At 35.3% G+C, this 25,001-nt stretch overlaps 4 protein-coding genes across 7 annotated transcripts; 2 read left to right on the top strand and 2 right to left on the bottom strand.

The window, feature by feature from the left end:
* LOC18613428 lies at positions 1,000-4,780 on the top strand. The gene is made up of 4 exons (XM_007050651.2): positions 1,000-2,213; positions 3,855-4,062; positions 4,149-4,278; positions 4,394-4,780. The coding sequence occupies exons 1-4, from the start codon at positions 1,267-1,269 to the stop codon at positions 4,654-4,656; spliced, it is 1,548 nt and encodes a 515-aa protein (XP_007050713.2). The 5' UTR covers positions 1,000-1,266; the 3' UTR covers positions 4,657-4,780.
* Positions 7,011-9,537, top strand: LOC18613429 (probable indole-3-acetic acid-amido synthetase GH3.6). The gene is made up of 3 exons (XM_007050652.2): positions 7,011-7,549; positions 7,648-7,755; positions 7,972-9,537. The coding sequence occupies exons 1-3, from the start codon at positions 7,257-7,259 to the stop codon at positions 9,323-9,325; spliced, it is 1,755 nt and encodes a 584-aa protein (XP_007050714.2). The 5' UTR covers positions 7,011-7,256; the 3' UTR covers positions 9,326-9,537.
* Positions 9,893-14,959, bottom strand: LOC18613430 (sugar transporter ERD6-like 7). Of its 4 annotated transcripts, none has more exons than XM_018127412.1 (19): positions 14,696-14,959; positions 14,293-14,533; positions 14,119-14,181; positions 13,322-13,411; positions 13,136-13,195; positions 12,956-13,021; positions 12,784-12,849; positions 12,526-12,601; positions 12,346-12,410; positions 12,154-12,246; positions 11,974-12,054; positions 11,771-11,855; positions 11,442-11,485; positions 11,303-11,365; positions 11,163-11,222; positions 11,021-11,074; positions 10,849-10,908; positions 10,649-10,763; positions 9,893-10,431 (listed from the first exon to the last, which is right to left on the bottom strand). In XM_018127412.1, exons 2-19 carry the CDS (start codon positions 14,488-14,490, stop codon positions 10,316-10,318), a joined length of 1,455 nt encoding a protein of 484 aa, XP_017982901.1. In that variant the 5' UTR covers positions 14,491-14,533; positions 14,696-14,959; the 3' UTR covers positions 9,893-10,315. The 4 variants fall into 4 exon arrangements, with proteins under 4 accessions (XP_017982901.1, XP_007050716.2, XP_017982894.1 ...); XM_007050654.2 differs by having other exon boundaries at positions 14,693-14,959; XM_018127405.1 differs by having other exon boundaries at positions 14,635-14,959.
* Positions 22,449-25,001, bottom strand: LOC18613431 (probable LRR receptor-like serine/threonine-protein kinase RKF3). The gene has a single exon (XM_018114186.1). The coding sequence runs from the start codon at positions 24,753-24,755 to the stop codon at positions 22,845-22,847; it is 1,911 nt and encodes a 636-aa protein (XP_017969675.1). The 5' UTR covers positions 24,756-25,001; the 3' UTR covers positions 22,449-22,844.

Below are 25,001 nucleotides of genomic sequence, written 5' to 3' on the forward strand. Positions count from 1 at the left end.
CATTCTTCACCTAACTCTTAAAACTCCATTTTTTTTAAAAATTTTTTTATGAGTGGATGCCATTTTGTCACCATCTACACGTCTGGGTCACAGTTTTTTATGAATTGTGTTTTTATCTGTGTGATGCAGGAAGCCTTGTGGGATGAAGCTGATATTGCTAGCTAAAATATCTTAAAGGGTAGTTTAATTTCAAGTTTGTGCTTTTAAATAACACAGAAAATGGTGGTTTGGGTATTCAATAATAACAATAATGGAAGTTTTTGTTTATGAAGAAAGGAACCCATTATTTTCAGACAGAGATCCGATGCTCATAGACCAAGATGTTGCGGCCATTATAGAAGATAGTTGAAGAACAAGCTGAGTAAATCGTATCTATTGAAAACATTAAAATTCCAAGCTAAAAGACCACAGATTTTGGCATCCTTTTATAGGGATAGATGGCCTTCCATTGCGCAGTATAATGTCAGAAGAAGAAAAAAAAGGTTGGGCTTGAAGCCATTTTTCTCTTTCCTTTTGATCTTGGCAAGCTGTTGTTTGGACTCTCAAAAAGGCAACTTCAGATTCGTATTACCTTGGAGGAATGGGATAGGAGCAGACTAGAGAAGGTGGGGTGAGAGCCCTACGCCCAACTCATATGACTGGATATCATAGAAATCCTTTGCCAACCCTGATCTGTCACTCACTACAATTGTTGAAGGCTCCTCCTCCACCTTGGAAATTGCATGCGAGTCTTGTACGCCGGATTTGGAGTGACGTGGCTTTCCAAATAAGAATCCTACTGAAGACTTAATACGTTGGGTTGGAGTTGTTGGCTCTTTCCATTATCTTAATCTCCCATGAATTATAAAAAGATTTTCTCGATAATCTGAATCATATTAGCGCCTTAAAAAATGCGGTTCTGATTTAATCAAAAAAAAAAAAACCCTAAACGACATGTCTCTACTGCCCAATAAAAACTCACACACAAATTGCATTTCTCTCTCTGGAGCAGTTGGCAACTTGGCTTGGCATTCTTCCCTCCCTCCCCGTTTCTCTCTCTCTCTAAAGAACCTTGAAGTCATATTCAGCCCTTGCTTTACTGCCAAGTGTCACCAAACCCTTTCCAGGAAGACTCCTTTCTCTCTTCCACCTCTATGAAACCCAAAAATTTGTCATTTAAACCAATCTTCACCATCATTTTGTTTCATACCAAGAAACGGAACACGAACGGAGTTCTAACTCTAGACAACAACTCTGCAACTCTCTCTATCCCTCTCTCTCTCTCTCATGCAATCGTCTACAGCTTTAGAACCCATCGTATTCAACCCTCATTTCTCCACTATGCTCAAACTCCTTAACAAGAGAATCAAGCGCTTTTGTTCCCGCATCCGGTGGCCGGTTCGTCGCCGGTCCAAGTCCAAAATTGTCATAAAAAGGTTTGGCAAATCAAACTCCAGGGCTAATAGTGACACTAAAGATCACACTATTGTGAATGGGACTTCCAAAGTTCATCAAGATGGCCAACTGGGTGGTCTAGACTCGGTGAGGCCCATACGTATAGCTACTTTCAATGCTGCCCTGTTTTCTATGGCCCCTGCAATACCTAAAGCAGAGAATTCTTCAAGTTTTGACTTTGAAAACGAAGGTTTTAAAGATGCTAGGCGCTCCATGGATCTTAGTTTACGCGCAAAGTCTACAAATGATCGGCCAAAGAGTATACTAAAGCAATCTCCCATGCACCCAAATTCCATCAATGACAAGGAGAATCTCTCCAACCAGCAAAAATTTCTGAAATCTAAGTTAAGGGTGTCAATCAATTTACCAGATAATGAGATTTCTTTATTGCGTAATCGACAACTGAGCTTTGCAGAACGTGGAAAGGAGGGATCTTCAAGTGGTGGTGGGAGTAGAATTTTGAGAGGAAAAGCTCCATTGAGATCAACAGTGAGTTTTTCAACAAATATGGGAAATGGGGTTGATAGTTTCGAGAGGTATAGAAGCAGAAAGACAGTGCTTGAAGTCTTGAGAGAGTTAGATGCTGATATTTTAGCTCTTCAAGATGTGAAAGCAGAGGAAGAGAAAGCCATGAAACCTTTGTCTGATTTAGCTGCTGCTTTGGGGATGAACTATGTCTTTGCTGAGAGTTGGGCACCGGAATACGGCAACGCTGTGCTTTCCAAGTGGCCGATTAAGCGGTGGAAAGTGCAGAAGATCTTTGATGACACAGATTTCAGGTAAGTCTTACATTTGTTTTCATGTTCGTATAGTTAGAATTTTGGATTTTCATTGGTCTTCTGGTTTCGTTCTGTTTTTGATTCTTTTTTCTCCATTATGAATAATATTAAAGAATAATCATTCTAGCTTTAACTAAACAAATGAAAAGTAGTCTCTTTTTATAGACTTTATGTAGTCAATTTGCCAACTTTATGATCTGAAGAATCTAAACCCTTGCAAAATAGAATTTAGAAGTCCATTGTTGATTTTGAAAAAGTCAGCAATAATATGTTGCCTTTACACGGAATATATGTTTCTTTTTTATTAAAAGTTGCATAAATATTTCCACTAAATTCTTTGTAATCCCCCAATTTTTACTTATAATTTAGCATGTTCTTGATTGTGCTGTCCATTACTATACTTCAAATTATTTTTAGTCCCTAAAGACGGACAAATCTTATTTTATCCAAGGTTCCTTGAACTGGTCCAATTCGATATCATATAATTTTTGAAGTCAAATACCACCATTTTTTGGTCTTCATCGTAATTGTATAACCATATGCTTACAAAGACTTCTCATACATCAATGACCTGTCATAACAGCTGTATGCGGTAGACCGAATAAGAAGTTGCTGCCCTTTCTTGAATTTTATACATTATTATCATCTGGGTTTTCCAGGAATTCTACAGTTTCTGTTTGCAGCTCACAAAAATGATGTTTATACTTCACTTCCAATAGTTATTTCTTTGAAGGGAGATTGGGTTTTCTGAATGCATTCTACATAACGTATTATTGTGTAATTTCCCAACTGCAGCCAATAAAGGTTCCAAACTATAAGAAAAGTACCAAGTTGTTTCTTTAGTTGCAGCTTATTTTCTCTTTTCCAAAGTTGTTAAGTTTTTCTTCTTCTCGTATGGGATCAGTTCTTGGCTATCTTCTAAATATTGAATGATTGAAGTTTTATCATTCCAAGTAATACTAAATCTTGCTTGAGTGTCAGCAATCGGGTATATTGATTGGAGCAGTGGTCTATGTGGGTGTAGTTAGAGAAGAAAAATGCATTTGACCAAACACACAGTTTTTGGCTTTGTTTTTCTTGTGGGGAAATTATCAAATTATGACAAAGATCAAGGGTTAGTGATAGTTGTTAATGTTACTTGAAGTTGAGAAGATATAGTGCTATACACTTTTCAACTTTGTTTTTTGTTTGTTTCAGTGGAGAAAGAAATCATGATTTGAAGTAAAACAAATGAAGTTAGGTAAGATGTATGCTGGTATATCTGCAATATGGGTAGGCTTTGTTAAGAAATCATTGACATGGCTGAGAAGAATGAAGAACATAGAGTTATGCATGTTTCTTGAAAAAGCAGCATTGCGAGAAGATAAAACACAACGGAAAAAGACTCCTCTTAACTGTATAAAATTCATTATCGTGATCCAATATTTATACCCTGGTACTGAGAACAAAGTAGTAGCAATCAGGTTTGTTGTGACTTGTCATCCAAATTTCTGTTTCTGAATAGCCATGAACACTACTGCCTTTGTAGTTGGTACAAAACTTGGAAATTCATTTTCTTAGCAAGTCAGAGGAGACCGAAACTCGGAATAGTTATGAAGTAACACGGGAAGAAATAATGCATTAAGCTGACTCCCTTTACAGGAATGTCCTCAAGGCAACTATTGATGTGCCCCAGGCAGGAGAAGTCGACTTCCACTGCACACACCTTGATCATCTTGATGAGAACTGGCGCATGAAGCAGATAAATGCAATAATTCAGTCTAATGATGGTCCACACATCTTAGCTGGAGGCCTCAATTCCTTGGAGGAGACAGATTACTCCACGGAGAGGTGGACGGATATTGTTAAGGTATATGTGGGGGGACATTTCCTTGAATAAAATCTGTCATACAGGATTTTAGAGTGACATGTTTTAAATGAACTTGTATCTTATAGTACTATGAGGAGATGGGAAAACCAATACCGAAGGTTGAAGTGATGAAATTTCTGAAGAACAAACAATACACAGATGCTAAGGACTTTGCAGGGGAATGTGAGCCAGTGGTCGTGATTGCCAAAGGACAAAGTAAAAGAAAAAAAAAAAACAAACCATTCTCTTTGAACTTTTCTTCTTACTGTTTACAGTTAGTTGATTAATAGTCCCCTCATTGACACGAAACAAATGCATTGATTTGATGCAGGCGTGCAGGGCACATGCAAGTATGGGACTCGGGTAGATTACATACTGGCATCCCCGAATTCACCGTACAAGTTTGTTCCAGGGTCGTATTCAGTCCTTTCTTCGAAAGGGACTTCAGATCATCACATGGTAAAAGTCGATATAATAAAAGTAAGTGAGAACGTTGAAGAAAATGTCAGTAGAAAGCGACGGCAACCAAAACAGAAAGTTGTAAAGATTACAAACACTTCTCCATCAAAGACTGTATGGAAAATACATACATGAGAGGTTGACTTTGTTTTTACCGTTTTCTATTTACATGGGCTTAAATAGAAAACTTAAGGGGTGTTATCAGGTGTGGAGTTTAAATTGTATAGTTCTTGAAAGAAAACTGGAACAGTTTGATTTATTTTGGTGCTTCTTTTTTGTCACTGTACTATGAATACCTCAGCATGCATTTAAGGAGCAACTGCCTGCCCTAATCATCCATACTTGATGGAGCACACCTGCTAGTGGCCTGTAAATGGAGGTAAGAGCATCATAGCTACTCTTTCCCAAGAATCACTGCTTTTTCAACTTTAAGTGGTTCGTTGCAATTTGAAGACAAGACAGTGACAACCAATTAATCCAACCATTGGATTCTTAAGCGCCCGTTAGGCCGGACATTGCACGGTACAGTGAGAGGCTTTGCCAACCCACCCAACCCCAGTTCGGCGCAATGGAGAGGCCCCAGGGCACCCTGCCCACCCCCCCCCCCCCACCCCAGCCCATGGCCCTAAAGTCGTTCAAACAATATGACTCCATACGTGTGCCCGGCCCACGTGAGAAACTGGCCCACGCGTGTGCTAAAGATTTGCAACAAAAAAGGGTTTTGCATACCTTATCCTATCCAATTAAGCAAGAGGAAAACCCAAAAATCAGAAGACAATTTACGTGTTGATGAGTAGTAGTAGTAGTAGATCATGGGAGGTAGGATTAATTACTTTAAATGAAAACATTAAATTGTCCTTTTTTTTCTTTACCAAAATTAGCATTTAGTACCAGAGTAAAAATAATACCGTACTTATTTTCTTTCCTTTTTTTTTTGTCTTGAAAATCAAGTTGATAATCAATTATTTTGAACAGTTGACCCATCGAGATGACACAAATATCCTCAAGCTCGACCGTTAGTCGTAGACTTAGCAATTCGTGTTTTCATATTTTAAATGTGTCCAACAATATTAACACGAAACACGTTAAAATTAAATATGAACAAGACATGAATATTATTTGTGTTTTAAATATGAAACATGTACACATAGACTTGATAATTTTAAATACAACACGTTAACCCGACAAGAAAAGATACTGAGTTAAACAGATTTGGATTTAGTTTTAACGTGTTTCATATCTAATAGTGTTTGACACGTTCAAGACACGAAAATTTTCGTGTCTTAACGTGTCAGACACAATTAACACGTTTAAACACATTTAATTAATCGTGTTAATCGTGTTTAAACGTATAAACGTATTTAATCGTGTTATCGTATTTAAACGTGTATACAGGACACGCTTATCAACTTGTTAAAAATTAATACTCAAATGCTGTTTTTTTTTACTCAAATAATTTTAAACAATTATTTTAATAAAATTTTTAATTTTTATAAAGATAATAATGTAATTATGTCATGTCCAAATCCTAATTTTAAATTTTGTTTTGTTATATTTGACATTTTTGTTATTTTGTTTTGTTATAATTATTTTTATAATTATTGATTTTAAATTTAAATAATAAAATTATATTTAATTGTAAATATTTTTATTTAATCGTGTTTAACGTGTTAATCATGTTATTGATCGTGTCGTGTCATATATTGACACGTTTAACAAACGTGTGTAAATGTGTCATGTCGTGTTACACGGTTATTAAATGTATATATGTACGTGTTTTAAATTTAAGACACGAATAGTATTCGTGTCGTGTTCGTGTTTAACCTTAACATGTTTCGTGTCTGACACATTTAAGATATAAAAACACGAATTACCACATCTACGTACACATATACGTTTAATAATCATATAATACGACATGATACATTTAGACACGTTTGTTAAATATATTAATATATGCACGATATGATTAATAACATGTTTAACACGATTAAATAAAAATATTTATAATTAAATATAATTTTATTATTTAAATTTAAAATCAATAATTATAAAAACAATTATAACAAAATAAAATAACAAAACATCAAATATAACAAAACAAAATATAAAATTAGGATTTAGGCATGACATAATTACATTATTATCTTTATAAAATTTAAAAATTTTGTTAAAATAATTGTTTAAAATTATTTTAGTAAGGCTAAAACAGCCTTTGACTATTAATTTTTAATAAGTTGATAAGAGTGTCATATATATATATTTAAACACGAAAACACGATTAACACGATTAATTAAACATATTTAAACGTATTTTAAATTTATTACTCATATTTGACACGTTAAAATATAAAAATTCTTGTATCTTAATTATATCAAAGACAATTAAATACGAAACACGTTAAAATTAAACTTAAACTTGTTTAACTCTATATCTTTTTGCGTTAATGTATTGTATCTAAAATTACCGGATCTAGTTAGCCGATAGCCGACCTCTTTAAATCTAAAGGGTATATTAGTCTCTCAAGAGAAAAAGACAAAATTTTGTATTGGTCCAAATTACATTTTCCATTTCTCAGACCAAATTGTCAAAAGAAAAGGCGTGACAAGTTCTGACTTTCAAAACGATTGCGCGATCCGCCTATCTCTGCCGCTACCGCCCTCGCTGCTTGTTCCACCGCCAAGTTGTCCAGTGAGCGAACCCGCTTGTCCAGCGCACGAGCCTCACCTTGAAGATGGCAGACGACGCGTTGCTGAAGCAACTAGAGGAATCAACGAAGGACGCGGTGCGTCACCAGGCCGAGACTCTCCATTCAATTCTTCAACACCAGAGCGGCGTGCGTTATCTCCAACGCTACCTATCCGACGTTGACGATCAAAATGCCCCGATAGACGCTGCCACTTTTAGACGCTCCGTGCCGTTATCTAGCTACGATGATTACGCTGATTACATCAATCAATTAGCTGACGGAGCCTGCAGTGACGATCATCTCTTGTCCGTTGATCCTCTGGTCTGCTTCTTTTACAGGTAAACACAATTTATTTACAGTTAATACATATTTGAATACATTTGAGTTACATTTGAGTTTTTAATTATTTATTTATTTATTTACTTTTTTTGAGTAGTTCTGGAACAAGCTCGATGAAGCCTAAACTGATACCTTACTTTGATTCGGCGCTTTCAAAAGCGGCGTCGTATATAGCTCATCAAGGAAGTGCCGCTGTTCTTCGAAGGTAAAAACTATTACTATTACTATTATTTTTGTAATTTGTTTAAGTTAGATAGGTGAAAAGAAATGATCTTTACTCAAATTCAATTTCTTTTTAGTTTTTGGATTTGAGAAAAGTGAAAAGGTGAGAGTAATAACGTGTAATTTTAGTCTTCTTTTCAGTTCAAGGACATTTGTTAATATAATTATTAATTTAGTTATTTTTTTTCCCATTGTTTAGGTTTTTTCCTCCAAGGCCTGAAGTAAATAGGAGACTGGCATTTATATATGCCGATAGCATTACAACTACGAAAGGCGGTTTCAAGGTAATGGCTGCTTCTTCTTTCCCTTTGCAGAATAGTAGCAGTAATGCAAATCGCTCTCTATTTACGTCTCTCACTAGCTCCAAGGAAGTGATTCTTGGTTCAAATGTTGAGCATCAAATGTACTGCCACCTTCTCTGTGGTCTTAGGAATTCTGATTATGTGGATGCTATTCATGCCCCATATGCGCCTGGTTTGATTAAAGCTTTGGGCGTATTGGAATCTAAGTGGGAGCAACTATGTGAGGATATCAGAAAAGGGTTTCCATGTTTGGAGATTGATGATGTTCTGATGAGAGATTCTGTTGTTGAGGTTCTTGATGGACCACAACCAGATTTGTCAAACAGAATTCGATTGATCTGTGAAGAGAAGGATTGGGGTGGAATTTTGCATAAATTATGGCCTAATGTTCGATATATTAGATGCATCACAACTGGGAGTATGAAGCAGTATTATTCCAAACTTAAGTACTATGCAGGAGTGATACCTCTGTTAGGAGGGGATTACTTTTCATCAGAGTGCTGTGTGGCCATTAACTTGGATATCAAGCAACCACCAGATATGACAAAATTTGTTATGCTTCCAACTGCAGCATATTTTGAGTTCCTTCCGTTTGATTCAACTGAGAACAAGGTTGTTGGTGAAGAAACTGTAGATGTTAGCGGTGTTGAGGTAGGGAAGATGTATGAAGTGGTTGTGACTACTTATAGAGGATTTTATAGATATCGACTAGGTGATATTGTAAGAGTTGTTGACTTCTATAACTCATCTCCGTTGCTGGAGTTTGTGATGCGAGCTCCTAAAACTTCATATGAGATAGTGTCTGAGGGAGATTTGATGGCTGCCGTGGAAAGTTTTCAACCTTTGCTGAGAAATATCATGGGCATGGAAGTAGAGATTGTGGAGTTTACGAGTTTCTTGGACTTTGATTTGAGTCCTAAGAGGCTGAAGATTTTTGTTGAAGTCAAAGACTGTGATATGTTTTCACAGGACAAGTTGCAGGAGTCAATTCTACTCCTTAGAAAGTGTTGTTCTGCTCTTGAAGATAGCTTGGGAAGTATTTATAAGGTGCAACGGGATAAAGGCGAGATGCACCCTTTATCACTATCAATTTTGAAACGTGGTAGCTTTGACAGGTTACTTCAAGGAGCAATCAAGAATGGAGCAGCTAGTCAATATAAGCCACCTAAGATCATAAGAAACCGTGACATTGTCAATGTTATGGAAGGATATGTTCTTGTGACTATATGCTTAGAATCTCTATGTGCTTAATGACTTGCTGCCCTTTTTATGCTTAATGGAAAGACTAGAAGGTGGATCTTCGTTAGAGTTATCTACATGCTACAAAGAGCATAAAATTCTCTCAATTTATCGGTTCCTAAATATTTATGAGCATTGAAATGTTATACATGCTAACCAGAAATCTGATGTAATCTATCATCATATTTGTAATGTAAACAGAAATATTCTTGTTGCTTGTTTCATCTTCTTTCATTATTTATTCTCCAGTAATTTTGGCCACAAAATGTAGAAAGCAAAAAATGTCATGTTTTCCCCAAAAGGAAATGAATAAGCTATAAGCAGCTGCTAAACTAAGTAAATTTTATTCTTGTAATTTTGACTTTTGCCAATGAGCTTATTAGATTGTTTTAACCGGTTGCGTGGAACAAGTTGTACAGTTTGCAAACTTCCTGGTAATGGATTATGTTTAAGTATTCGGCAGAATGATTCTTGTTGCTACCTTATTTGATAATTGTGCTAATAATCATGGTGATGTAGCACTTTCAGCAAGTTAGGTAGACCCCAAGAACTATCATTTTGAAAGGAATGGTTCACTGATTTCTGTGTAAGTGGTTTTCCACCTTGGATGCAAGGATCCATGACCATGATTCATTAATAATAATATTAAAATCAAACACCCAAAAAAATTGTGTAGAAAATACTCTAATTTTATGAGTATAATGTTTTGGGCTGTGAATAATTTCTGATTGGCAATTCATCTTATAAGAAAGCCAGCAGAGCCTGATGTCTCTTTCTCACTTGCTTTCTTTTCGCGAAAAGGTGCTGCCTTTGTATATGCATCTCCTTCAGCGTTAATAAAGTCTCATTTCCATTATAAAATACCTGTATTACCCCAAATGTAGCATCCAATTTGCTTGATTTTGAAAGCATCAGTAAATGTTCTTCACTGCTAGGAAGCATCTCCAATCTCTCAAGATATCTGCTTCACGGAAGAATGAGCTGCTTCATTTTCTTGATTCTCTATGCATTAATGGCTGCTTGAATTTGTTCCAGTGTTTTCCCCTTTGTTTCAGGAACCACTATGACCACAAACAATATAGCCAGTGCATTGATTACAGCATAAAGAATGAATGTACCTGAAATCAACAAGAGGATTAGGTAAATTCACATGTCTTATTATTTATTGGAGGTCGTCCTCCTAGTTTGTACATGTACTCTTTACAAAACTTGGCTCTCAAAATTCAAAGTTTTCTTTGTCAAATAAATTAACTTGCTTTGCAATCTCGATTGAATCAATTACTGCTTAATTTTTAGGAATATAGAATAAAAAGAGGAAATTTTTATTCTATTTACCATAGGAGCTCCAGCTCATAAGGAAGTTGAAAGTGTAAGAAACTGCCCATGCACCAAACCAGTTCACTAGTGTTGCTAAGCTTCCTGCTACTCCTTTAATATTTATTGGGAATATCTGCAACCAAATGCCATAGTTAGAGGACTGGAATGATTAGTACATCGAGTAGAATGGTAAATCTTGCTTACTACTTTTTCATTACCTCAGACATTACCACCCAAGGCACTGCACCCATCCCAGCTGAAAAGGATCCTATGTATATCTGAGCTCAATGAAGATATGTATCAGCAATAACAAAGGGGAACTGGTAAGCCATTCTTTGCCAATGAAGAAATTGAACGGGTATATGACTTGATAAAAGTTTTTGACATTACCAATATGCCTGCTACAGCAAGAATGGGAACTGAATTGAGTGCCAAATTATGGCCCTGCAGGTTGGCAAAGATTCTCAAAATATTAGCATTTGACAACGATAAAAGGCAGTATAGTTATAGATGATATAGTTTAGCATTTAACCTTAAGATAGAATGAAATCCCAGATAGCATACAGCCTAGGACCAATCCTGCTGAAGAAACCTAGAATGAAAAGAAAATGAGATTGACCTTCTATCCATGAAAGTATTTAGCCTAGCAATTTAAATTGCTCTAGAATTTACCAGTAATAGGGGCTTTCTTCCAGCTTTATCAATCACAGTTGCATTAAGACCGGTAATCACAACCTGCAAAGATGATTGTTTTAAGCTATTGTTTGCCAGGAAGAACTACATAGATATCAAGGAAAGGGAGAGATGAAACCTGAAGAATAGCATAAATTATTGTCCCAACACTGGCAGAAAATCCTGAGATATTTGAAGTGCAAAAGCAACTGTGTTAATTATAGAAGACTTTTTTATTGTTATTATAATTTGGTACGTTTAGAAGTTGAATTTCTAATAATGTCATAGACACAAGAATCTATCTGAGAAAAACTGTTTTATCCAATTAGATCCAGGATGTATATTTTAGAGGTCAAGATCCCGAGGTTCACTTTCTTTGTCATCATTATCTTATGAAATGCATGTGCCAGGCTCTTCCTACTCATTTTCCTCCTTGGTGCATCAGGTGTAACTCAACGGTTTCATTACCTGCTGACTCAAAAATATTGCTGACATAAAAGCAGATTCCATTGATTCCCCCAAATTGTTGAAAGACCATTAATCCAACTCCTATCTGATCATAGATAAATGCATGATAAAGAAACATTAATTAAGGGTGAAAAGTTGTGTTTGCTAATGTTGAAGCAGAATGATCCCATCGTACTACTGGGTTTAGACAGAGTTATAATTACAATGACTGAGCGTAAGTATCTTCGTTGAAACAAATCCAGCATTTTGGCTTTCGGGAGCCGTTGGAGAGTCTCTATATAGTCCTGTCAAGCAATAAAATACTTCTTTTCTTAATCATTTTCTCCATAATGCTCTAACTCATTGTCAGTGTTGATTAGGATGATAGAGTTTAGATTAAGAACCCGAATGTCAGCTGCCTCCTTTGATATATCAGCATCCTTGCCACGAAGATCCTGTAGTGCAGCTTCAAACTCTTTTTCACGTCCTATCTTTGCCTGCATTAATCTAAGATTGTTATCCACTTTCCATTTAATGTTACTATAATTCAGGGTAAAGAAAAAAGATTCCACCCTCTTTTCACTGCTATTTTATACCAGCCATCTGGGAGACTCTGGAATGAAAAAGAGTCCACAAAGCAGAATTGCACATGGAATAAGTCCTGCAATCACCGCACTTGTGAATCTCAGTTTGTGTTATCTAGCTTTACAAACACACATGCGCACAGGGTTTTGCAGAAGAACATTCAGTTTAAATAAATTGATAAACACTTTTACCAGTTAATGCTAAAGTCCTCCAAGTTAGAACTGTTCCTATTATGAAGGCAACTGACACTCCAGTGCAGATCATAAGCTGTAGAATAGGATGAGAATAATCAGATAAAATTGTGCAGATTCATTGTTTTTTTATCTTTGTTATGCATATATATTGCACATTCAGACAACTGATGCCTTTCCATAAATTTACATTCACAACTCAAGAAATTGTGATGATATTAAGATAATGAGTGCTGCTGCTTAACAGGCACATGTTACCTGATTTATAGTTGTTAGTGCTCCTCGAAGATTCTTTGGTGCGATTTCAGCAATAAACACTGGTACCTGGTCATATATTCAACAAAGGCATCACAGTCATTTATAACCGGTCGTTTATCATTTACTGAAGAAGGTTTAGGAGTGAACTTTGAGATAAGATATAGAAACTCACCACATATGAGAAGACTCCCATCCCGTATCCTGTTGCTAGTCTTCCAATGTCTAAAGGCAAAGCCCCCTTTTGTTTCAATCAAGACATAGAAAAAGATTATAAAGTCATATTTTTGCTAATTTGTTCTGGTTAATTTGCAGCTTTAGCAATGATAAATTCAGGGTGGAGATTTATTAAAACCTTTGCAAAGTAAATAGCAAGCCACCCTGCAACACAGAAGCCAGTAGCCGTTCTCATTGCCTGTGCTTGTTTAACAATGAGCATGATGTTACATCATTGCTGTCTATACCAAAGCAAAATCACTAATACAGATGTTCAATGGAAGAGCAGCTTAGCATGGATTCATCGATCCATTTTTCTGCTTACCCCTTTCCGACCAATAAAATCAGCAATTGGCCCACTTGTGATTGCGCCAATCATTGCACCAAAAGTCAATATAGATCCAAACACTGAATACTGCACATCCAAAGATCAAGTGCATCAGTTTGAAGTTGCTTCTGTGATGAGCATACTGATTGTGTTAATGAGAATGCTAGCTTTACCCAATCTTATAAGCTGCAAGGAATGTTTAGAATTGATCTCTGCTATGTTCTTTTCTTGCTAAAATCTGTTCATAATATGTCCAAACCATTCAACATCTTGGGTTTAAATTATGCAACTTGTTCCTATTGTGTTTCAGCTGATTAGCCACCAGCCTTTATACAATAGTATCAACTGTATTATTTTCCTCCACAGACATAATGATAGATGTCAATAATGTTTGACATAACTGTATGCATACCCAAATCCTTTTGAATTTATAAACTTCACCTGGAATTTGATAATTATGGAATCCTAGTTTGCCATCTGGACAAAGTCGGTAGAATAGTTTGAGCACTATCCACCATGTTAGTCGATAGTGTGTGGCATTGGAGATCTAGGAATTGTTTGGACCAGCTAAAGGTCACCAGAGTTCAACCATAGCTTGAAATTACTGTTTCTTGTTACTAAATTGCTAAAATAAAATACATGTTCTGTTTATCGCTACTTACTACTTGTTTGTTAAACCATTACATAAGCATTAACGGCTTTCTTCATTTTCGTGCTCGTAAGTCTAGAAAACAAGCCAATTATGGTTGTTATGATTTAAATGGACTAGAATGTTTATAGAGTATTCATAATACCTCTGCAAGAGTAAGAGAGAGATCCTCCCTGATGGCAGTCTGAGTTGGTGACGAATAGCCTGCCTGAAAATGATTTGACATTTTGTATTAGAACTTAAAAGTAATATTAGTAGCAAACCTCATTCTCGGACATTTTTCCAGACGTAAATAATTGGGGGTGTGCGGTGGGCTTACACAGGATCCAAATTCAAAGGAGCCGCACACTGCGACAAAGGTGCTGAGGTAAACCATCCATAAACTTGCTTTGCTGCTTGTTTGATCAGTGTGCCCATCTTCCTCGTCAGCCATAGTCTTCTGTTCCTGCAAGAGAGGTACGCTTGCCTCTTCATGAACACTGTCGTTACCCTTCTCTATATCCTCCCTGATGGCCATGTTCTTGTTCCTCTATTTAACTTGGATGTCTTTTTCGATACCTCTGTATATTGATTCAAATGGAAAAGAGAAGAAGCTTGAAGCAATATGTTGAAGATCAAGAAGATGCGGAAAAATGGAATCTAGGAAATTATCTCCTGGCACCTTTCAAAATGGAAGGTGGAAAATCCAGATCAGAATTTCCTCTCTTTTTCAAACTTACTACGTTTCTTTTGTGCTGCTTGTCCCACTGTTGTTGTAGCTTATGTGTATTGATGTGGTATATAGGCGAGCTATCTGTTTTCTTCATTCAATGGCTCCAAGTTTCTGTAAATAGTTTTTTGCTAGTTACAAGGCAGTACAATACTTCGACGCAAGTGAATAAAGCATTGTGGTGTGCATGCAAACTTCGGATAACAAAAGAATGACTTCAACATAGATATGTCACAGCAAAGCAGGCAAGAATTAAAAATCCATGATCTTCTTAAACAAAAACACCATCTAAGAAATCAATAATATTTTTTTCACTATGAAGACTGGCCGCCATTGTGGTCCACGGTAGTTTAGTTTCCTCATAGAGACAAAAAGGTCCCTTTCAACTCTCTCTGTGGCTAGCATGCTTTGCTAGTCCTCCTGTTGGTGAACTCCCAAGACAAACATCCTGCTTCAAGACTGCTGAAGACCATTGAAAACGGAGGGTAAATCGTACAGGTAGACAGCTTGCTGCAAATAATCTCTCTCTTCAATTATGGAGTTTTGTAATTGTACGATTGAGCAGTTACCATCTTTGTAAACAATGAGCACATATAGCTACCAGTTTTAGTAGAATGACTGGTAGTTTCAATTCTACTGTTTTTCCTGCACTGTTGATCAATATCCATCAAAGATATTTATAGGCAACCTAGTCGCTGTCACCCTGTATCACAAAGCGGAAACATTTACAGCCGATCTGGAGAGTCTTTTAGATTTTTCTCAATCAAAGTTGGACAACAACAAATTGGTTTCTGTTTTCTTGGAAATGGATCTGAGTGGTCCTGAGGATGAAACAGTTTCACGGGGAAGGCAAAGACCACAAGCTTAATGGCAGTCAATTAATTATTTTTACCATATGCAATAAGTTTATTGAAGTTTGGATGTGTCATTGTCCAAGAATCGTACACCAAAATGATAACATTGAAGAGATAACCATGAAGTAATTAATGAAGGAGGTAGGTTTCATTTGAGATGAGACGTGCTTTCTTCAGCAACGTTGTATTCCCTCCAAACTCTTTGATTTCAGAAGTCCAAGCTTGACAAGCAATTTTAAAATAACAAAGACGGGAACAAAAGACAGAGTAATCCCATGATATGTGTATGATATCTGAGTAAGTTCATGGACAGAGAGATGTTACCACATTTAAAAAAGATGTGCAGTGATCATCAAGATATGATCATGTGATATATATATATATATATATATAGATCCCTATTTGTTAGCTCTGTATCCAGGATGAAACTTGATTTTCATGTGCTGACCTGAGCTTTAATTTGCCTTATAAGTCAAAAACCAATTGCTACACAGCTGGAATGAAAAAAAAATTATATTAAAATTCCATTCCCTAAATAAAAAAAATTATGAACCACGCACACTTTAGCACGTTAAGAATTAGAATGCAGACAAGCAAGATGACGGTGTGGACCATAAATCACCAGAAATTGACAACATTTTCATTCACTCCCCAACAAAAAGCAAGCCACCACCATAACCATATATATAGACAAAGGGAAGTAAGACCCAAAACTTTTCAAAGCAAAACCTAACCTTTGTATACCTGTGGGTCTGGTTTCACCATCCCTTTTGCTAATTTGCTGCCATGTTCAAAGCTGAGAATAATGTCGAGACACAGTGTAAGTGTATGTGGGAGTTTATAGAAGGAATTGCGTGAGGAATTGAGAGATTAATGCAGTTGTTGATTTTATCCATCCAAGAATCAGTTACAAGTTCTGTCATACACCAATAGCTAACACCTTGTATTTACAAGCCTGCCATCGTCAGTTTGCTAGCAAACTTATCTGACATTACACAATTGCAAAAATAACCCTTAAACTTGTGACTATTTACAGATATACACAAACACTGGTCATGTGCACTGCACATGCTTTATTTCTATTAGTATGTACAAGGATTGTTCTCAAGAGCAAAAGGGAGAGGTATCGGGCACTTGGTATAATTTAAGATGATCTTAAATACTTGTAACACAATTAATTGACCTTAAAAGAGGAGAAGAATAAGAGATTGAAGGGTTTTTTTCTTTTTTTTTTCCTGTTAATTAAATGCATAAAGGTTGGAATAAAAGCCACAGGATTTGCACGACCTTGAATTGTTGAGAAATCAAATACATTATATTTTATTATCTTTATTTCCATAAGAGAATAATGAATGAAAACTGCATTATTTTATTTTCATGTAAATTTATTGATTTCAAAAACTTTCCTTTATTTTACCATATTTCCGATCCCGTCCCCTTTCGGTGTATATGTATACTCTTGATAAATTTTTTATTGAGACGAAAGAATCATATGTATGGTTTATACACAATCATAACACACTGTTATGATACCGCAATTAAACGAGTTTCTATTTAAACTAATCATATTTTGTATAATAAATGTATTCACATGTAAATAATAGATTAAAATGATTATATTTAATGTACTGATTGTGTCACAAGATAGTATCATCACTTTATTAAAAAATAAATATAATTTTTTGAGAGACTTAGATATAAATATTATCAATTTTTTTAATAAAATAAAAATAAGTTTTTAGCTCTTTCCAAATCTCTCTCACCCAATCTCATCTTCTCCTTCTCTCCTTTTTCATCCATTATCAACAATAGAAACCTAAATCCAATGATTATTGCTATAATTAAACTCAAACTCCATCAAAATTTGAGTAGAAAAGCTAGTGTTGTAATCGTTCATAAAGAACCCGTAAATTTCAATTGGCCACTCTTAATTTTTACATTGGAATAGACTTTGTAAAGTAAAAGCAAATATAAAATATTGTGAAACTACTGCAGTGAGGACCGATTATCTAATAGATAGATAAAAGAGTACTCATCAAAAAAATTAACAAGAAAAACTAATGATTAATTTTCAATGAAAGAAAAATTGTGGAAAATTAACAACTATTAAATGATTAAGCTTACTTTGACTTTGGTTCTTTTGGTGTTTTTACCGGATAGCTAATAATTTAAATGTAGTATCTAAAGGACAATGACTTTTCTTCAACTTGAGTTCTTAAGGTTTATTTTTGAAAATGAATTTTAATTAGTTTTACTTCCTTTTTTATTTTTAATTTTGAATCAGTTTTTCTTGTTGATTTTTCTGATAACTTTTTTATCTTTCTACTAGACAACAGTATGATACATCAATGTTTCATTACATTTGGTATTTGCTTTGCTTTACAAAATCTATTTCAATGTGAAAATTAAGAGTTACCAATTAAAATTTACTAGGTTGATTATAAATGATTACAAGCACCAGCTTTTCCATTCAAGTTTTGATTGAGTTTGAGTTTAATTATAGTAACATTTACTAGATTTAGGTTTCTATTGTTGATAATAGACAAAAAAATGGGAGAAGATGAAACTGGGTAAGAGAGATTTGGAGAGAGATGAAAATTTTATTTTTTTGTTTTTTAAATTATCTTTTTTTAAGAAAATTAGAAATATTTATTTTTAAGTTCATCAAAGAATTATATTTTTTTTTTATGAAATGGTACTATCTCATGGCCTAATAGTGTGTATAAAGTATACATTATCAGTTCATCAAATATAATCTTAGAGATTAATTAGGCTTAATACAAATATGTCACATCTAACTCATTTGATTAATCATGTTATGGTGTAAACACATATAATATGACTCGCTTAACTTGATTATGATACCCATTTAAATGTAAATATATAAAGATCGTTTGAATAATGTTATTACTTTATTATGATTGTTTTATGATTATTAGTTTTAAATTTGAATAATGGAGTTATGATTTTATTTTTGTATATGTTAAAATTAAATTATTACTGAGAACTAATTTTTTGTTTAAACATGTTATTCTTTCAAAATATTTTAAGTAGGTTAATTATCCTAAACTATAAAATGTCATATAAAATTCAGTTTCAAAGTGTTAGTTGTGTCATATTATATAACACATGTAACAAACATATTTGTATACGTATTTAAGATCTTAATTCATTTAATTAATAATTTTACGTTTGTGTTTATCTTAACTTTTAATATTTACCTAAAACGAATCACCAAATCTATTCAAAGCTGTTATTTTTATTTTAGTAATAATTCTTTTGAAATAACTTTATATATAATACTCCCTCTTTTTCTGTTTCATGTATTCAATTTTGTTTACATACTTTTCGTTGTCCCATTTGATATCTCCTTTGAAAAGTTTAAAAAAAAAAAAAAAAACTCTTACTCTCATCTATTACTCTCAAAATAACCACCATTTTTTTCTTTCAAGCAAAGGATAAATTTATAAATAATGAAAGTCAAAATTTAACTTTAAATTTTTTAAACTTCATACAAAATCAAAATCAGGCGAGGGCTAACAAGTTTTTTTATTGGATAAATGAATAACCAATAGGAAGCAAGAAATGCTTGGTATAAAGGAAACAAGAATAGAAAATATGATAAGTTTTAGCCTAAATACTTAATAAGCCCCTAATTAAAAAGTTAATTAAACTTTTATCTTTTTATCACATTCAATTAAATCTTTAAATTTTTATTTTGGATCAAATTAACCTGTCTCACTAGCTGTTGTCAACATTATAGTTGACAATTTTATACCATGTCACCTATCACATACTAATAAAACTTGTCACTTAGGAATGATGTGTTTACTTTTTTTATCCTGTTACATGTATAAAAATTATTTTGAAAAGAAAAACCCAAAAAGCATCAAACTAAGTCTTTATTAGATATGTTCCTTAACCTTGATTTAGGGTTTTTAATAAAATTTAATAAATTATCTAAGAAGAAAAAAAAACAAATCTGAAAGTTCAGGATTTTTTAATAATTTATGATATTAGAATTTAGGAATTTTTTGTCTTCTTAAATAATTTATCCAAGATTGAGCACAATATCTGAGTCTTGTGACACCTTACTATTTCTCCCTTCAAAAATCTCTCTCTTCTCCATTTTTCTTCATTTGCACTCAACTCTCTATCTTTGTTTTGTACATATCCATGGCGGATCTAAGCTTAAACCCATTAATTATGGATCCCATCTTTGTGTCCTTTCCTATGTTCCAAGGGGATTACTTGGGCAGTTAGGTATATAAAAAACTGATGTGGAAGGGCACTTGGAGAAGATGTTGGAGAGGGAAAAGGAAAGATGGGAAGTTGTTGGCTAAGTGTGTGGAGGAGTTGAAGAAGAAGGGCGTGGAGTTTGATTTGTTTTTCTTCACCGTTTCATGTCTGGTTCTCGGGTTTATAAGGATTATTTTGCGCAGTTGAAAAGTTGTCGGGAACATGAAGGAATTTTGGCATATTGATTATTGATTCTTTTGTGGGTTTTTTCTTTTAAATATATTTGGTAGAAGATTATTTGCAGAATATTTTATTCTATTTTTGTAATTTGGAAAACTTTATATCTACAAATTATGGAATAAGAATGATGATTTTTAAAAAATAAATATAAAATCTAGTAAGTAATATCTTTGCTCACGTCATGTCACGTGACAATGCTATTGCAAAAAAATTTATTTAATTAAAAAAATAAAAAATTAAATTAATTTTTCTTATATAATTTAAATACTTATTTGAGTATTATAACCTTAAAATATATGCACAAAAATCTTTACGGGGAATTGCACATCAGGGCAATCGGATTTGCTACCATTTAAGAATATATTAGGAAGGATATCCAAGATCTATTTTATCTTTGATTTTCTGTTGAATTTTCGACTTTCATCCGTTTGACAAGAGAAAGAAAAGACGCCAGACGAGAGGAATCTGGAGCAAAACATTTGACTGGCGGCATCATGCCATTGGAAAAGTAGGCTCGGTCTGACCTCTCAGAGGTGGAGTCAAATCTGGGCCCGATCGTCAAAAGCATGAGCCTAGTCAAAATAATATGTTTCCACGTGAATGTGATGTAAGAATGCATCATTCTTGGCATTTGGAACCATACCTTAATTTCTGAGGAAAGGGGCTTGAAGGGAAACGAAGTACCCCATGCATGCTAGAAACTGAGTTTACTGAACGGATCCACACGCTGCCCATCGTTAATGAGGCATTCTCCTCCTGTTTGTGTCAAAACAAGTCTCGAAGTTTAGGGTTTTTTAATAATTTATTTTAATAAAATTTAAGATCTTTGTTGTCTTTTGAATAATTTATTAAATTTTGTTAAAAACCCTAAATTAAGATACATATTTGATAATAATGAAGATTTAGTTTGATGTCTTTTGGGTTTTTATTTTTTCAAATCTCTAAACACAAAAAAGTAAAACACTATGCTTAACGAGTTTTTTTTACATGTAAACACAAAAAGGTAAAACACAAACACAATTTATAAGTGATAAGTTTCTTTTACAAGTAATATTAACGTAATTAAAATAACAAGCACGTGACAAATGTGACATAAAATTATTAATTATACTATTAACTAATGAAAATTAATCAATTGTTAATAAAAAGAGATTTATTTAACTTAAAATAAAATTTTAAAGATTTAATTAAATACAATAAAAGATTAGAGACTTCATTATTTTCTTTTTTTAATATAGTCCATAAGGTTATATGAGCATTTAGCCTCCTTCATAGTTATGAACATGCTAAGCACTCTGGTGTGAACTGCCTCCTTTTTGGTTGGGGGATGCCACTCTGAAATGGTTCCCTCCAAATAATGGCAGTTGAACGAAATTGGGTGATCCGATTTTCATGGCCTCCAAATTCAGGTCAAATCTCTCAACTCTGAGACGTGTAAACAAATGATTAATGGTTACCAGCCTGTTTTGACTAGTCAAAGAGACTATAAAGACGTGAAAAGACTTGTGAGTATATCTGCCCGCCTGACAAAACTAGCATTTCCAGCTGATATACCTCATACATTGTTAAATTGATAACTTAAGCCACCCGCAATTGCTTGGACTTGGAGCAGCTCATTACAAAAATGAAATTCCATATTAAATGGCACAATAGTAATTCATCCCCTTTCAGACATCTTTTTTCTGTACACAATAAAATTCACAGTGATTACTACATCTCGAGGCACACTTTCTTCATTCTGCTAACACCCTAAGCAACATAAGATCTACAATATCTGCTGCACACAGATTTCATAAGAACATTTGAATTCAGGTTTAAGAGAGTTGCTTCACAAGATTGTTGGTGTACTCTAGAATCAGACAGTGTGGAAGAAGAACTACACCTTACCATCTTGCACGCTTCTCAGTTCTCACACCCTTTCCCATAGGCACATTCAGGATTTCAGCCAACCATCTTCAGTAATCCTCAAGCTATACCTCCTGCTCTATTAAGAGGCCTTCCCATTCCATATGAAACCCAGCTCCTGCCAACCGCAATTGGTTCACTCTACTTACCTCTTATCTCAAGATGCACAATTCTGGAGTGAAAGCTTTCGATATCACTGTTCTCTGATGATTGAACATACAAAGTGCATGCCATAGCAGCATCACCCACTTTCCAGCAAAGCGTACTCCAGTATGAGCTGCATGAGTTCTACAACATGCCACACAATCCTGCCTATCAAACATTATGTGATTTGCTTGGCAAATATACCAACATTCTAATGTTCAAAGAACAAATACATAAAGAATCCATCAACCAAAGTACTAAACTGCTTCTCCTTTAAATAAAAGAAGCTGTCAGAAAGTTTCATCTGCATCAAATTCCATGTCTACATTCTCTAATATAGGATTTAATTGAGTAACAGCAACAAAATTTGCAAAAGGCTACAAATGAAGCAACAAAGTTATAAATCAAATTCTTGCAATAACCTTTGTTACATTAGACCAAAACTCCATGCCACCTTGGTTGGCAAAAACAAGTTATATATGAAGAATTTCAGGGAAACACAGAGCATGATTTGTTCAACAAATCATTGATGTTCCAGAGAAAGTTGCTAAACTGTACACCACTAAATACTTACAAATGTGAAATGACTATTTTGTGCCCTATATCATTTGAATTCAAATGAATCTAACTTATTTGTAAACCTATTGTATATTTACAACATCTGATGCAATTTTTAACTCATGAAGCAAATAATCTAAACCAACAAAAATTAAGGTAAGCATACTAATCAGGGGAAGCACCATTGAGAGCTCAATGATCCTATCATGTTAGGATGTGCTTCTATAAAACTTCTATTTGAGAGCCTGAACTTGTCCCTTCCTCCTTACTTCCTGAATGATGGCTACTTTCATGTGTAAACATCTGATAGCCAGCAGGACTGGAAAGCTGACCTGAGCCGTTACTGCTTATAGATCTTTCAATGTCATCAATATGCGCTACCAGAGGAATTGGCCGTTCAGGGATTGAGGGGACTGAAATGTCTGTTTCCAACATTTTCACAACCTGATCCATGGATGGCCGGCATAGTAACTCTGGATGAGAGCAAAGAACAGCAATCAACACATACTTCTCCAGAACTTCTGGTGGCCCCAACTCAGGCATGCCATCTTCAATAACATCCAAAGTTCTCTCATCCTTCACCAACGACCATGCCCAATCAGCAACTAGAGAAGGTTGGTTCTCCTCACTCATCGTAAGTGCTTTCTTTCCACTCAACAGCTCAAGAAGCACTACACCAAAGCTATACACATCACTCCTCTCAGTCAATTGCCCATACAACGCATACTCAGGGGCAACATATCCCATTGTCCCAGCTACCCTAGTGCTCAAATGTGTCATTCCCTCGGGTGTAAACTTTGCAAGTCCAAAATCTGCTACCTTGGCCTCAAACATCTCATCCAAAAGTATATTACTCGCTTTGATATCCCTATGAATGATTGCAGGTTGTGCCCCATAATGCAAATAAGCCAGTCCCCTAGCGGTCCCTAGTGCAATCTTTTGACGAATAGGCCAACTAAGTCTTCCTTCCATGGAACCAAACAAATGATCATGCAAACTCCCATTTTTCATTAAATCACAAACAATTATCCTCTGATGACCCTCTAATGGAGTTGTTGCTGTACAATATCCCCTTAAAGCAACAAGATTCACATGCCTAACACTAGCAATAACCTCAACTTCATGCGTAAAACTGGCATCACCAGCAGCAGAACAATTCTTGAACCGTTTCAAAGCAACCTCAGAGCCATCAGGCAAGTAACCCTTGTACACATTGCCATAACCACCTCTTCCAATAATGTTATCTCTAGAGAAATTCCCAGTAGCTTTCTTAATCTCATCGAATGTAAACTTAACCAAATTAGTACTTTCACTAATTGAACCCAATCCAGAACCACCCAAACTACCCATCTCAAGATTCCTAATTTTGTCCCTCCTTTTTCTCCTCTTAGCATCCTGATATTTCCTATAAACAAACCAAGACCCACCAATCAGAACGGCTAAAACGATACCAACCCCGATTACAACACCCAAAATCACACCTTTTTTCTTACTCTTGCCAGTACTATTATCACTAAGACCAAATGAAAACAAACAAGGGGCCGTATCTTCATCAGTCGGTCCCAAGTAATTAGCAACAGCAGCTGCATAAATAGACGGGTAGGCCGTACAGTCGGACACGTTTGCAGTTGAATTGTCCGTCAAGTACAAAGCTTGTACAGTGGCTACGCTTCTAGTACAGGAAGCACAAGCGGAACCCTGCAAAGACTGGTTACAGTTTGAAACGACGTCGGACAAGGTAGTGTTTCCGATAAAAACTTCGAATTCGGCCTTTGTGGTTAAGTTCCTGCAACCTTGGGAGATCCAAGCGGTTTGGAAACCGCACGAGGAACGGATGTCGAAGTTTGGGACGAGGGATTGGTAAGATTGCCAACAAGACTCGGAGGAGTTTAAGGGTGGAAAGAATGATCCGGTGCGTCTAAGGTAGTCGGAGAGGACGAGGCGGAGGCCCTGGCGAATGTAGTGGCACTCCATGGAGGTGTTCATGTGTCGGAGCCTGTTGGGGTTGGAGAGGATCGGGCGCAGGATGGTGAAGTTTAAAGGACATGATACGTTACCTTCTTGAGCAAGTGGTAACGATGGGAAGAAAGTTAGGATTAGGAAGAAGAGAAGATGGTGAAACTGAACGGACATTTGGAGGAATTGGTTATTAGTTAGCAACTCATTGGGGAGATGCAGATGAACAGAGAGAGAAGTGGGAGTTGTTGGGAGGGGTTTTGGTTTTCAATTTTAGTTGTAGTTGAGCTTTGACTTGTAAAGAGGAAAGGAAAGGAAAAGAGTGGGAGATGAGTCGGGATGAATCAGACAGACAGCGCTGCGAGAGCAACGCGGACTGCTTGTTGTGTTGCGCCATCAGTATTAGAGGAGAGAGAGAGAGAA

Source organism: Theobroma cacao, chromosome 1 (assembly GCF_000208745.1).
Source record: "Theobroma cacao cultivar B97-61/B2 chromosome 1, Criollo_cocoa_genome_V2, whole genome shotgun sequence".
NCBI classification, from domain to species: Eukaryota; Viridiplantae; Streptophyta; class Magnoliopsida; order Malvales; family Malvaceae; genus Theobroma; species Theobroma cacao.